General features: G+C 49.9%; 1 protein-coding gene across 1 annotated transcript in view; it reads left to right on the top strand.

Annotated features, from left to right (window-relative positions):
• Txnrd2 (thioredoxin reductase 2) overlaps positions 1-14,228 on the top strand; it is a 52,488-nt gene that overhangs the window by 29,138 nt on the left and 9,122 nt on the right. Inside the window, exon 11 of the mRNA XM_075969622.1 lies at positions 1,622-1,796. Within this exon, the coding sequence (XP_075825737.1) occupies positions 1,622-1,796 (175 nt within the window). The remainder of the gene's footprint in view (positions 1-1,621; positions 1,797-14,228) is intronic.

Below are 14,228 nucleotides of genomic sequence, written 5' to 3'. Positions count from 1 at the left end.
TCCAAGAATGGAGGCCAGCCTAGGTAGTATTTCAAGTCCTATCCCCCAAAATAAGTCACCCATTAAAATCTAAGTTTGAGTTTGTCATTGAGATGCCAAATAGTCTATGTCCTGTACTGTAGTAGGAGGCCACTTGTTTGTTCCTGGCTGCTCAGTCTCCCTAAATAACCACTCAGAAACTGTACTAATTAAACCACTGCTTGGCCAATCACTATATCATATTCCTAGCAAGCTCTTACATATTAAATTAACCCATTTCTATTCTTTTATATTTTACCACAAGGCTCATGGCCTACCAGCAAAGTTCCAGCTGGCAGCTCCCATCTTTCCCCTCTGGTGGCTACATGGTGTCTCTTTACTCTGCCTTCTTTCTCCCAGCATCCAGTTTAGTTTTCCCTGCCTAGCTCTATTCTACCCAATCACAGGCCGAGGCAGTTTCTTTACTCATTAACCAATAAAAGCAACACACATACAGAAGGACTTCCCACACCACTCTACCAAAGATTATCCAGTCCTTGATCATGCTAAACTCTGATGAGAGAAGCCTGGCAAAGACAGCTGAATATGTAATACACTGGGTCCATGGTCTCATGACCCCTGCTTCCATCACCCTACCCTACAAACACCTTTCCATCCCCTGCAGCTGTGTGACTTCATCCTAAAGCTGTGCCACTACAGCCGAGGGTATGCATACCAAGCCCCTCTACAGGGAACAACATCTGGGGAGCCTAAGGGTTTCCTGCTTTTGGGGGACATGATAGCAGCAGACAGGCTGCAGATGTATAAGAAAGGGGCCTGCAGGGAAGAGGGCTGGAGTCTCAGGCCAGGTGGCAGTAGGCGCACTGAGCACTGAGCAGGCCCTTAGTTCCCCTTAGAGACTTGACGTCTGAGTCCGCCAGGCATCTGGTGGCATGTAGAGTGTTAAGCAGCTAATGGGTCAGTTCCTTGGTTTGTGACAAATTGAGATTTGATCCCTGATGTAAAGGGCTCCTCATACATGTGATCCAGCATGAACCCCCTCACTCAGGCAGATAGCACAGGTTTTAAATGGTGGCTGTTTATGACCTCCAGGCAGCTGTGTCTAGTCTCTGCTGTTGGCCTGGCTTAACTGCAGAGCTGTATATGGACTGGCCAGGCCACAGTGAGGCCTGGTGACACATGGGGCCCTGTGGGCTAGGAGCTGATTGCAACACCTTCACCACCCCCAATCCGGGCCTACATTGCTGTTCTTGCATTTCCTGGGACTCGGAGTCTTCTGTCAGCTCCCCCAGCTTTCTGATGGCAGTGAGGGGACGTTGGTGACTCCCAGTGGAGACCTGGTGGGGAGTGGTAGGCCAGCTACTTGAACTGGGACTGAGAGAGGAGGCTGAAACTAAATATGCCCTGACCAGTCTCAGGTCTGGGAAGTGGGAGCCAGGAGGTACTTGGCCTCTCAACTTGGCCTCCAGAATCGTAGAACAATGGGACCCAGGGGTGGGGGTAGTGAGTATCCCATCTTCTCTGGGCAGAGTCCTGTTTTGGCCCTGCCGGGCATTTGAGAGCAAGGTGGAAGGCTAGGGTGCTCTCAGTACCTGCTGCCAATAATGACCTGGTCCTCATGGTATCTTCTTGTGCTTTGCAGCAAATGTCATCTTTGGTCACAGAGCACATGGAATCTCATGGTACCCGATTCCTGAAAGGCTGCATCCCCTCCGTCATCAAAAAACTCCCAACTGGCCAATTGCAGGTCACCTGGAAGGACCACGCCTCTGGCAAGGAGGACACAGGCACCTTTGATACTGTCCTGTGGGCCATAGGTAAGGATGCGGCGAGCCACGCATACACTCCATAGCTCAGGGGAACCAGCAGAACCTTCCCTTGGAAGAGGCGTCTTCACCTTCCTGTCCTCCCTCCTGGGTGCTCCACTCTGCTCACTCCTAAGCAGGTTGGCCACTGTCTGGTACACCTTGCAGGCCACTGTGGAAGCTGTGGACACAGTACCTACACCTGGCTGTCCCAGACACACTATGCCTTTCTTTCTTTCCCCATTGCCATGTGCTGTTCTGGAAAGCAAACCAAAGAAGAGGTTTGGTGGTGTCACCAGGCATAATCCTTCAGGATAGGTGTGTGAGGCCTTCCACAACCCTTCATGGATTGTTTCTAAGGCTTCAGCATAAACCCTAGAGATTTCATAGAGGGCTTAAATTTTGATAGATCTATCTTGAATGAATTCTATGTTTTCTTCATAGCATTATAATTTCAAGCTGGTTTTTTGTTTGCTCACTTTGAGGCAGTGTCTCATATAGCCCAGGTTAACCTCAAGTTCCATTGTAGCCAAGGATGAGCTAGAACTCAGCTTCCTGTCCCTGTGACCCAAGTACTGGGATTGTAGGCTTGCACCATCACACTGGATTTACGCCAGTTGTTTTTCTTATAAAAATGATACATAGAGAGCTGCGGAGCTAGGGAGGCAGAAGCAGGTGGACCCCTAGGACTTGCTGGATAGGCAGCCTAGCCTGTTCCGTAAACTCTAGCCATGCCTCAATGAAACAAGGAGGACAGCCCCTGAGGAAAGACACCTGAGGTTACCATCTGGCCTTCACACATATGCACACATATGCGTGCATACCGGCATACACATGTGTTTTCACAGGAACACACAGTGACATATTTTTAGGTTTTAAAAGTGGCAGTCATACGTATAACATGAAGTGTTCTATTTTATTTGGTACCCAGCTCTGAGGCAGCAAGAGCATTCACACTACTGTGCAGCTACCACCACATCTGTTTGCAGAGCACTGTCCCGCTCCAAAGCCCCTGGTTTACTGCATGTCAGCTTCCTCCTGCCCTGGCATCCACCACTCCACTTTCTATCTTAGTTTGATGACTCCAGGAACTCATAAATGGACTCTTACAGCATTGACCTTTTTGTTTCTGGCCTGAGTCACTTATCATAATGTCCTCAAGGTTTATCCATGTGCTAGCATGTGTCATAATTTCCTTCCTCTTTAAGGTTGAACAATTTTGTTTATCCATCTGTCTGTTGATGGACACGCAGGCTGCTTTCACCTTTTGGTAATTGTCAGTACTATTGCAGTGAACACAAATGTCCACAAGCTAGCTGTGTTGATACCGGCCAGAGGATGTGGTTCATTAACAGAGGCTTGCCTAGCATGTCCCAGGCCTGGGTTCTATCCCAGCAGGTGTGCTTTGACTGTCGCTATGTAGCCTTCTTCTTGTCCTGCTTGCCATGGATGGTAGGTCCAGCTTTTCATGGGGATGAAGGCCTAGCAGGCGAGGCTGTACATACTTAGCTGTTGCTGACTTTGCTAGATAGATGCCAGGGGAATGCCTACAGGGTCAGAGTCTATGTGGTAAGGGTTGAGGAGGCTCAGCCAGCTGCCAATGGCAAGAATAGAGATCCAAGATGCTGTTCCTATCACAGGCATGCTGGGAGAGCAGCATACTGGCCGTGGTGAATGGGGTTCTTAATGGAGCACCATGGGTCCTTATTGGTGAGGTAACGTATGCACACCACATCCCCATGTGAACCTCATTGCGAATACTTTCTAGTTTGGGTTTCTAGTTTTCCTGACTTTCTTATGAATTCACACATTGACATAGGGGAAATGTGGATCAACAGAAACTTACCTTAGAGCTTTGTCCCAGATTATCTGGGTCTCTGGAGTCTATCTAAAGTGAGCTAGGACTCAGAAACCAGATCACCCTGGAAACTTCTTTTTGCTCCATCTCAATAAGACAGGTGGTCTCCAGGTGTGCTAGAATGGACTTCCTAAGTAACAGGGATGCATCGCAGAGCAATGTTTCTGGAAATAAACTTTCTCCTGAGTTGTTCAGAGGAGATGGACTGGTTCAGATTACACAGAAGAGGATGCGAATGTGGGCCTGAGTGCCCCAGCACGAATACAGTGTCACCCTAGTCAGAGCTGACAAAGAGTATGCTTTTAAATAAATTCATTGTGAACAGTACAAAAGATTAGGTGATGGGCCGGGTGGTGGTGGTGCACGCCTTTAATCCCAGCACTCAGGAAGCAGAGGCAGGCGGATCTCTGTGAGTTTAAGGCCAGCCTGGTCTTCAGAGCTATTCCAGGATAGCCGGGGCTGTTATACAGAGAAACCCTGTGTCACAAAACAACAGCAACAACAACAAAAACAGAATAAAACGAAAAAAGATGAGGTGACATCTTAGACCCCAAAGTGTCTGGTTTATCTTGAACTTGTAACTGGCGAGGAGACAGCTTTTTCTTGCCTCCCCCTCCCCCGTCTCTTTTCCTCACCTTGGGCACATGGAACTCTGTCTTACCTTTGTTTGTTGTTTCGCTTGTTTGATTTGTTCTTTGTGATAGGGCCTCCTCCATAGGACAGACTGATTAGAACTCACAGTGTAGCCCAGACTAGCCTCACACTTGCAGTCCTGGGCCACCACAGTGCATCACCATGCCCAGCCCTTGTCTTGTCACTCGACCATGTGGCCAGGTGCTGTAGGGTCTGTGCCTTTGCAAAGTCTGGTTCCCCTGGTTCCAGGGGGTCTTCATCAGGCAGAGCCTCTGTCCCTCCCTTGCTGGGAGTCTGTTCTACTTTTTTCTATTTTCAAAAAGAGTATCCCCCAGACACGCTGCAGGAGTGATTGATGCTGGGGGTGGAAGCTTTTCGAAGTCCTTGGCCTCTGACCCTGCTTCCCCAGGGCTGTGGCAGTGGCGGCAGCGGTTTCTGGCACGCCTTCTGGGTGGTGGGGCTGGCGCTCGGGCATGTGCTGACTTCACCACCCCCATCTGAGCCAGGTTTTATAAACATTCAGCAGCCACTTCCCACTTGAACAACTGGGACTGTTTTCTGAAGTTTGCACTGATAAGCCTTTAACAAAGCATTATTTCTGCTTGCTATAAGATGATGCACTCTGAGAGGTTAAAATAAAACGCACTGCTGCATAGCTGGTACCTCAGACATCCCTGTGGATCATGCTTTGCATCCCAACAAGCTGGACTTTGAGGGACATTTAAGAAAAGGGATGGACACTCTTCTGGGCCCCCATGACACCTATGGCCAGGAGAGGCCCCGCACCCTATACCTGAGGGGGCCAGTGTTCTGTAGGCAGTGAGATTGTGAGACTGCAGCCATGGCAAAGTGGGGCTGCCCTCTGGAAGCCAGGAGGGGCAGTCAGCCTTTTCCTCCACACAGCCTTGATCTCCAGTGGTGGATTAAACATATTAGCAGTTAAAGCAGTTAATTGCTGTGCAGGGGCCCCTCATTGTTTGTCTCTGAATCACCCGCCCACACCAGGTGTCTCAGATAATAGACTGGGAACCTCAGCGAGGAGGATTTCCTGTCTGCAGATGTGCCGATTATGGCGCTGAGTGAAGACAGTCAGCCTGCAGTCCAGGCAGGCGGGATCTGCTCTGCCTAGCCAGGAGTTAACCAGTTGTGGCCTGAATCGGTGCTGTCATGGGAGCTGGCCCAGGCCAGCCCCCACAGATGCCTTCTCTGAGGTCTGGCTGTACTTCAGCTTGAGCTGAAACTTGGTTTTAAGGAAGGCATGTGGAGCCTCTGGAGAGCAGCCTTGGGAAACTGAGCGGAGACTGACCTTTGCCCTTGGCTGCCAGAACACAGCCAGGCAGTTCTCTGCTCCTGCCCAGGAAAGACAAGGCTGTGGCACATTCATTCCTGGGTCACAGGACTCCTTACCAGCATGTGGAACAGGGGCTTTGCTGCGCCTACATAGTCCGTATTAAGAGCTGGGGACGACAGTGCCTGAGGAACCTGCCTAGAGAGGAAGAGTGGCAGGTGAGGCCTGGGGGAGGAACTCGCCTGGTTTTCACCCCGACCACTAAGCCATTTCTTCCTGCTCGGGCTTCATCTTAGACAACCTAGTATCTTGTCTTCATTGTCATCATCTGCGTGAGTCAAATCTAGGTTTGGGCCTCTGAAACGGTGTGAGAGTAGCCAGTCAGTCCTGGCTGTTAGGCTTGGGGCTAGACTTCCTAGCTTCTGTCTGACTCCATGTGTAGGTCATCCACCCAGTATGGGCACCTGGCCCACATCCAGGGAGGCAGGGCACAGGGAAGCTGTGTGGGAACACCCAGTCTTGGGACCCAACCTCAGCCCAGGATGCGCTATGTAGTCTGGCTCTCCATTCCCACCCAGGACTACCTGTTTATGTATGCAAATGACATGCCCGTATGACCGGCACTGTCACGCTAGCCCTCCCCAGTACTGAGTGCCATGCAGCAGGGACAGGGGTAGGAGAATAAACAGAATCGAGCTCCACACGGGTGGACACTTAGCACTAGGAGCGTCCTGAGCTCAACAAATGAGAAGGCCAGCTTTGGGCTGCCTGAAGGTTTTGAGAGGTGGCTTGGTCCCCGGCACTGGGTGCTGAGCTAAGACTCTGAAAAGGAGCAGAGCTTGGACACACTAGCAAAGGGTCTCCCTACTGTGTGTCTTGTAGGTGACAGAGTGTTCCTGGGGCCCTCAGCTGTAGGTGGGCCCAAGCTATGAGTCAGGGCCATAATAAAAAAAAAAAAGAGAGAGAGAGAGAGGAAAGGGAAGAGGTTTGGGTTTAGCAGGAGACAGATGTACCATGCTGGAGGTCCTGGGTTCAATCCTCAGAACTAAGTAAATGATTTAACAATGAAGGGAGCTGGCCTGGTGGCTCTCACCTGTAAACCCTACACTCCGAGGAAGAGGGATTGCCATGATTCCAAGGGGAACATGGGCTATATAGGGAGTTTGGAGCCTGCCTGAGCTACAGAATAAGACTCTACCCCCCAATACCTCACTCCAAAAAAGACTAAAAGGCTAGGGATGTAACTCAGTTGGTAGAGTGTTTGCCTGTCAATCACATAGCCCTTGATTGAGTTAGTCTCACAGAAACTGGGCATAAACAATTGCATACCTGTAATCCCAGCACTGGAAGGCAGACAGGAGGATCAATTCAAGATCATCCTCAGTGGCACAGTGAGTTGGAGACTAGCATGGTTTACATGAAACCCTGCCTACAAAAAGAACCCATGAACACAGATAATAAGTTGAAGAGCAATTTAAAAACAAAACAGCCTAAATGGAACAGGCAAGCAATAGGCCAGGCTCAGGACATTTGAGTAGCACTGGGGGCTTCATGGGACCGTTGCTTTCCACACAGGCCTTTGTGGAGCTCAGACTATCTCAAGGCCACAGCATGCATTTCTCTGTCCAACTCTGTGCCACCTGGTGTGGCTATAGCAGTTTGGATCACAGCCCCTCATCCACCCTCCCTGTTCCTGCTGGCACTTAAATCTCACCTCATTTCACGGATTGCCCTTCCCTGGTGGGAACATGTGCTGTAGGCAGGCATGAAATTGGAGGGCATGCTCGTTTAACTAGCGTGGATCATAGAGGCGCAGGGTGCTGCTTGTGGCCTTCCACCTACATAGCCCTGTATCCAGCAGAGTAGGTGGTAATGACTGATGGCTGCCTTATCATTCACTTGGCCTGCTGCCCTCTCTAACCACTTCTTGGAGAAGGGTCAACTCTCCGGGAGGGTGTGTATGTTGAGGCATGGTGTGGAGGTGACAGCCAGAGATCCTCAGCACACATGTTCTGGGCCTATGCTGGAGGAAAGGAAAAGCACATCTGAACATGGTCTGCATGCCTTCATCGTAGGAGAGATGACAGAGCACAAGTATTGGGCACATGTGAAGCTCGTGTAAGGCAAGAGAGGCGACAGGCAGAGTCAGGGATCAGCAGTTTGCAAAAGAAATGCTTTAATAAACAGGAGGCAGGAAACAGTTTTACTAGTCTTCAGAGAAGTGCAAATTAACACAACAGGAGAGGTGCTGCACCAAGGCCAGAGTGTTACAACAACAACAACAACAACAACACAAACAAAACAAAACTACTTGTCACAAGCCAGGGAGCCCTGTCCTCTAGTCCAGCTTCCCTTCCTCTGAGGATCAGCAGACACGTGGCACAGAATGCTCCAGGCCTCCCTCCTGCTGGAGTCCCAGGAGCCCCGAATGTCTCCCCGTGCAGGAGCATGTTGCCACCGCTGCACTTGTTCCAGAGCTGAGGCTGTGGGATGACACCACAGAAATTGAACTAACTGGCTCTAGGCGCAGCAGGTTCTGGAGAGGCGCCGAGCACAGTGCACCGGGACAAACGTGGCTGCCCTCCAGCGTAGCCTGAACACTTTTGTGTTTCCTGAGGACATTGCTCGGCATATTGACTCGTACCTTGCTTCTCACTGTGTGAGTGTGTCACTGACCATGGAGTGCCTAGAGCCACCTGTTTAGGAGGATGACCCCTGGACTGCCACCTCGCACCTGTTTTCTACTTTCCCTGGGTTCGAGACCTGAGCTCAGGAGGTCCTACAGCTCTGATGGTGCCAGGAGATCCATCAGACCCAGCTCTGATCCCAAGGGAGAGAGCAGAGCTTGAGGGAGTTGTGAGGCTGTGTCTGAGGTCATGCCCCCCCCCCCTTCTCCCTGTGATCTTTACCCTGGCTGCAGGGTTTGTCTCCGTTTCAGAGAATGATCCCGCAATAGAGGATGTCTGGGGAAAGACAGCCTCTCCGGCCTCTGGGGCCACATCATGCTGATAACTGCTTTCTAGGCCTCTGAGTAGCCATGGCTGCCTGTCTTGGTCCTTCCCGCCTTCCTCTCCTATCCCTTCCAGAGCAGTAACAAACCACTTGCCACACACTAGCCAAGTTCTTTGCCACACTGTTTGTTCCTCCTCTATCCAACCAGCGGGGCATTTGTTCCTTACACTGCAGACTTGGCTCACATGCTCCTGTACTTCCCAAATATATATATACAACATGTCCTAGGAAATCTTGGCTTTGCAATAGACCATGACGGGTACTTAGTTCCTCCCCTTCCTTCTCTCCTGGTACTACTTTCAAATGTATGCATTGTGATTCTGAACCAGCCTTCCCGGGAGATTATCCCAGTGCTAAAAAAAAGTCCTATGGCATAGTGGCTTCAAGACTATTGTAATGCTGCAGCAATACACATGGAAATAAGCCTGTTTAGAAGCACAGACCTGCTGTGCTGCAGTTGTCTGTAGCACTCAGTGTAGTGAGTGCTTTATGCTGTAGTAGCATAGCAACAAAAGGCTCTGCATGTAGACCACACAGGTCTACCTGGAAGGTAGGCTAGAGCACCTAGGTTTGCATAAGAATACTTTATCTTCACACAATGTCAAACTACTCAGTGACACATTTATCAGGATGTATCTCTGTCTTCAGCATCTTTTTATTGTATCTTTATTTCCATAAGGACCTTGGTATAGGACTTCCTGGCATCTGCAAGATCAGTAGTTACTATAGTTACCACAAGGAACACAAAGAGATGCTCTTGGCCTCACAGGATCAGGTAGGCATACATGTGGGAGAGATCATGAACATGGTGTGTCCTGAATAGAGCAGGCTGCCAGTTTTTCCCTTGGCCACTCCAGTTCCAGCACAACAGTTACCAGGAGGCAGTGAGTACAGCAGGCTGGACTCAGCAGCTGGAGAAGACCCCCAAGGATTGAGCCATGGGCCCCTAACCTACAGAAGCTTTGCCTCCCCTCATGTGCTCCAGCCCTTCCCATAGGGCCCAGCTCCTTCCTCTGATGTTGCCTCTTGCTGCCCGAGTCTAGGCTGATCCCCGTGGTGCCCGCCTGCCCACTCCCGGTTCCTGTGGTTGCATAGTGCCAAGAGTCTGGAGCCAGGACCAAGCCAACTGTAGCAGCCAGGCTTAGCTGAGTCTCAGTGTTTTGACTTCCTCATCCACCATAACAGCTGGAGACTTAAAGCTTCATCTGCCAGATGTTTAGGTGGGCGCCACCCACTTCCTGGACATTGCACACTAAAGTCTAGTTTGTCTCAGATACCAAGAACTGTGGGAACTATGCCTTTGATGCCAGATCACCTCTGTCACTGGGGAATTGTCTGGAGCTCCTGAGCAGCATAAGCATCCTGGCTCTGGGGGACATCCACCCACTCAGGGACCACCATCATCTGGATTCAAGGCAAGGGGATCTCCCCTGACAGCTGAGCCATGATAAATCTCATATGCTACCCTCCCCGAAGGCCCAGAACTGTATGGAATGTGAGGGGACAGACACACTGACACCAAGAGACAATCCTGTTCCATCCCTGCTCTTGGCTGTGCACCCAAAACTAAAGCTGAGGGTGAGCATGGTGCAGCTCATACTGTCTGAAAGCCCATCACCTCTCTCTCAGCTCTGCGCAGTTTGCTGGACAGCTACAGGGGATGTGCCAAAGGGGGCAAGCTGAGGCCTGTGGTCTGGGGACTACCAGCCTGCGTATTCAGCATCATCACTGGCTGCCTGGTAGGGGTCACAGGCCTATTTTGAGAATCTGGGCAGAACGTAAATTTGCTTACTCTCACTGTTGGCTCCAGTCAGCATGCTCCTTACACAGCTGCTGGCTATCCTGGTGAGACACAGGTCCTTGTCTGTCCATGTAGATCGTCTGTTGGTGGGAGGTGACTCTCGGAGCCTGTCTGGAGGAGGCATCCAGGGTGGGCAGAGAGGGGCAAGCACTTCACAGGAGTCCCAGGCATCTGGGGAAGTGGAAGAGTGCCCACCCAGTAAAGAACCATGTGAAGAAGTGCCAGCCATTTAGCTCATATGTGGCCCACATGGACCAGGAGATACTCCACAATTTACACAGATAGGCCAGAGCCACTTCCCTGAGGTCACCCTGACCAGTGGTGTCTTCCCCTTGAGATGTGCCGCCTTTCTGCACAGCACAACCTGCAGGACTCTGTCATGCTTGGATGCTTCCTTGTAGCTCAGTGGAGCCTGGGCCCCTGGGTAGGAAGTGTCAGAGAGCCCAGGCTAAAACCAGAGCCACTCAGGGCTCTTTGTGCTTCAAGTCCTTTTTTTGTGGTCAAGAACTTCATGTTTTAGAAAAGAGAAGAAACCATGACTTTCTAGTATAAATTTGACATTTCAGCCAAGTGTTGGTAGTGCACGCCTTTAATCCCAGCAGTCGGGGAAGAAAAGACGGGCGGATCTCTGTGAGTTCAAGGCCAGTCTGGTCTACAGAGCTAGTTTCAGGACAGGCTCCAAAGATACATAGAGAAACACTGTCTTGAAAAACCAAAAACAAGCAAGTGAGTTTGATATTTCAGGGTATTCACAGTTCCCACACCATGGAAACACAAGCTTCTCTGTCTCTTCAGAATCGTTGGCCTGTGCATCTGTGGGTTCCCACAACTCTGGAGTCACCGAGGGTAGATATGTTTTTATTAGTACCGTTAATGAAACCTTGAGCATGTGGGGTAAGTGTTCTGCTGCTGTTTGTCTATTGCTGTTTTTGAGACAGTCTTCTGTAGCCCAGGATGGCCCCAAACATTCCGCATAGCCAAGGATGTCCTTGACTTCTGGTCCCCTTCCTCCATATCCCCATCCCTGTGCTGGGATTATAAGCATGTGTAAACATTTGATTTATGGTGCTAGAATTGAACCCAGGACTTCATACTTGTTCTACAGGCAGTCTGCCAATTGAGCAAAAATACCCAACTCAAAATATTTTGTTGTTGCACTGTACTGAGCACATACACACTGTATTTTCTTGTCCCCTAGTGGCAGCATAGCCTCACCTACCAGTGACATTGAGTTAGATCTCAGGAGTCATCTAGAGATGGGCTAAGTGCACAGAGGACAGGGCAGGCTGTGCGTGAACTCTGCTGTGTTCTGTATGAACACGGCATCAGGTTTGGGAAGGGGTCCTGGAAGGGTCCCCTGAGGATGTTGAGAGGGCCGCCATGGTCCTATCATCTGCTCTCTTATAGTCTTCGTTCTCTTACAGGATCATTTGTTTAAATTTGTTTGTGGTTTTTAGAATTTTTCCTGTGTTAATATCTCTTTTGAATGTATAAACTTTGTATAAGCATCAAAAAAACTCAGAAAAGCAAAGTGTCAAAGGATGTGTTTAGACAAGTATTTTCACCTCTGTTGCACTGTCGTCTTCTTGTTCTTTTGTTTGTTTTACCTGAGACAGGATCTGCAGTGAGCTCTGGCTGGCCTGGAACCCTTTCTGCAGCCTCGGCTGGCTTGGAGCTTTCAGTGATCCTCCTGTCTCATCTGCCTGAGTACTGTGGTGGCACACGTGTCACCGCATCTGCTCTCTCTCCTTTCTATAGACACTGCTCTTAATCTTTTCATTGATTTCTTTGGTGCGCGTGTATGCCTGCACATGTATGTGAATGCACCCCGTCTTTACAAGGGGGACACTAACTCTGCACTGGAGACTTTTATATCTGTCCTGTCTTTAAGGCCTCTCAGGTGGCATCAGGAGTTCCGCTTGTCATCGGCATCAGGGCTGCTTGTGCTGGAATTCAAACACATACGTCAAGGGCCTATGACAAGTGTGGTGGTTGGTCTCCTGTGAAACCTGTGCCTCATCTTGTCTGGGTCCCTTTTATAGATGGGAACATTGAAATTCACAAGAAAAAAAATTGGTCTTTCTCCACAGAAAGACTGGTGAGCAGGCAGCACCTTGGGAAGAAGCTGTCCTGCCAGCTCTCCAGAGAAGAAAGGGGCCAGGGAGTACTTTAAGAAGTCCTTAAAGGGAGCAAGAAGGTTAAGGTGATCAGGACCTGGCACTGAGGAGGTCAGAGGCTGTGGCCAGGGAAGGAACTGGTGCCCAGGCTAGCCCTTCAGTCGTCAGTGCCTCACCCACATTGGTAGCCTTTCCATCTTCATTCATGCGGGGCTGTCTCTTGGGTTACCCCCAGAGCTCAAGTTGTCTCAGCATTGGCTGTAGGAGCAACCCTCCTCTGCACTGTTATACATGAAATACTATATAGCCTTGTCTCCAGAACAGTCGCAGCTAGGGAAGCTCATGGTGGTAAGCTTGCCAGACATGTGTGAGACCCTGGCTTCCATCCAGCACTGCAAAACAGACAAAACAAGACCAGCAAACAAAGGAGTGAAAGAGTAGGTGTTGTAGAAAGGTGGGTCTGTGCATGTAGACAAAAGACAATCAAAGGGACAGGTGACCCAGGTTAGTTGGGGCCCATTGGACGTTGGTGACCACTGTAGGCCCTGCCACCTGGGCCTGTGTAGCCCTGCATGCAAGTCAGTCTCCATGTAAAGAGGCCATACCTAGGCAGGGGCCCTGAGCATGGGCTGGAACACAGCTCTGAGGTCTGACTTTACCTCACTCTATTCGGTAAGCCATTAGGTGTCCCTTAGAAGAGGCCCAGGAAGGAGCTGTGTCATGGAGTCAGGCAAACCAGGCCTGGTGTGGGGACAACACAGCAAAGAAAAGACAGATGTCTGTAGCACCATTCCCCTCCAAGAGAGGCCTGGCTTCTCCTGATTCTGAAACCAGAGCCATACTGGTTCAGGGGCAGGGGTGTGGAAGATTCTAGAGTTTGGCCCTCACAAAGTAATTATCAAGCTACAGTTGTGTCAGAAGGGGTCTGATCCTTACCCATGTTGCAGAGCAGCACCCGAGAGAGACACCATCTTTAGCGGATGGTACCCACAGACTAAAGGGTTCTGCATGGCACGAGGTTTTGTGGGTACCTACAGGGTTAGTAGTTGTCATAGTTACCAAAGGACATTGATAGAATCCCCTCCTTGAGCCGGAGGCTGTTAGAGTCCCCTCAGTTCCTACTCCTCTGCAGTCAGGCTTTTAAGTTTCTAAGTGGCCATTCTGAGAAATTGTTTTTGTTTGTTCATTTGTTTTGTTATTGTTATTTTGTTGTTCATTTTGTCTTTTGGAGACTGTCTTGTGTGGTTGTCTAGACAGCTTTATACTTCTGTACTCAAGACATCTTGCCTCAGCCTTTCAAAGTAGCTGGGATCCTAGGCCAGCCATAGAACCCAGCTCTGAGATGTTTGTCAGATCATTCATTGATTCACTGATCTATATATTGTACAGGAACTCAAACCTGGGCCTGGTATCTACTTGGTCTGCTGCTGAGCTATATTCTCAATCTTGTTCTAGAAACATGTTTTCTCTATGTAGTCCTGGCTGTCCTAGAACTCACTCTGTAGACCAAGCCGGCCTCAAACTCACAGAGATTCACCTGCCTCTGCACCCCCCCTCCAGTGCTGTAATCAAAGGCTTGCACCTACATGCCCAATCAGCTCTATTTCTTATTATTTTATTTTATTTATTTATTTTCTATTTTAGACAGAATGGCTGGCCCTGAACATGTTTCCCACCTGCCCAGCCTTTCAAGAGCTGGGATTTCATGTGTGTGCCACTACATCTGGTTGAAATA

The sequence above is a fragment of the Microtus pennsylvanicus genome, chromosome 1 (genome assembly GCF_037038515.1).
Source record: "Microtus pennsylvanicus isolate mMicPen1 chromosome 1, mMicPen1.hap1, whole genome shotgun sequence".
NCBI classification, from domain to species: Eukaryota; Metazoa; Chordata; class Mammalia; order Rodentia; family Cricetidae; genus Microtus; species Microtus pennsylvanicus.
The sequence above is the reverse complement of the archived record's forward strand: the minus strand, read 5'-3'. Positions and strand labels throughout refer to the sequence as shown.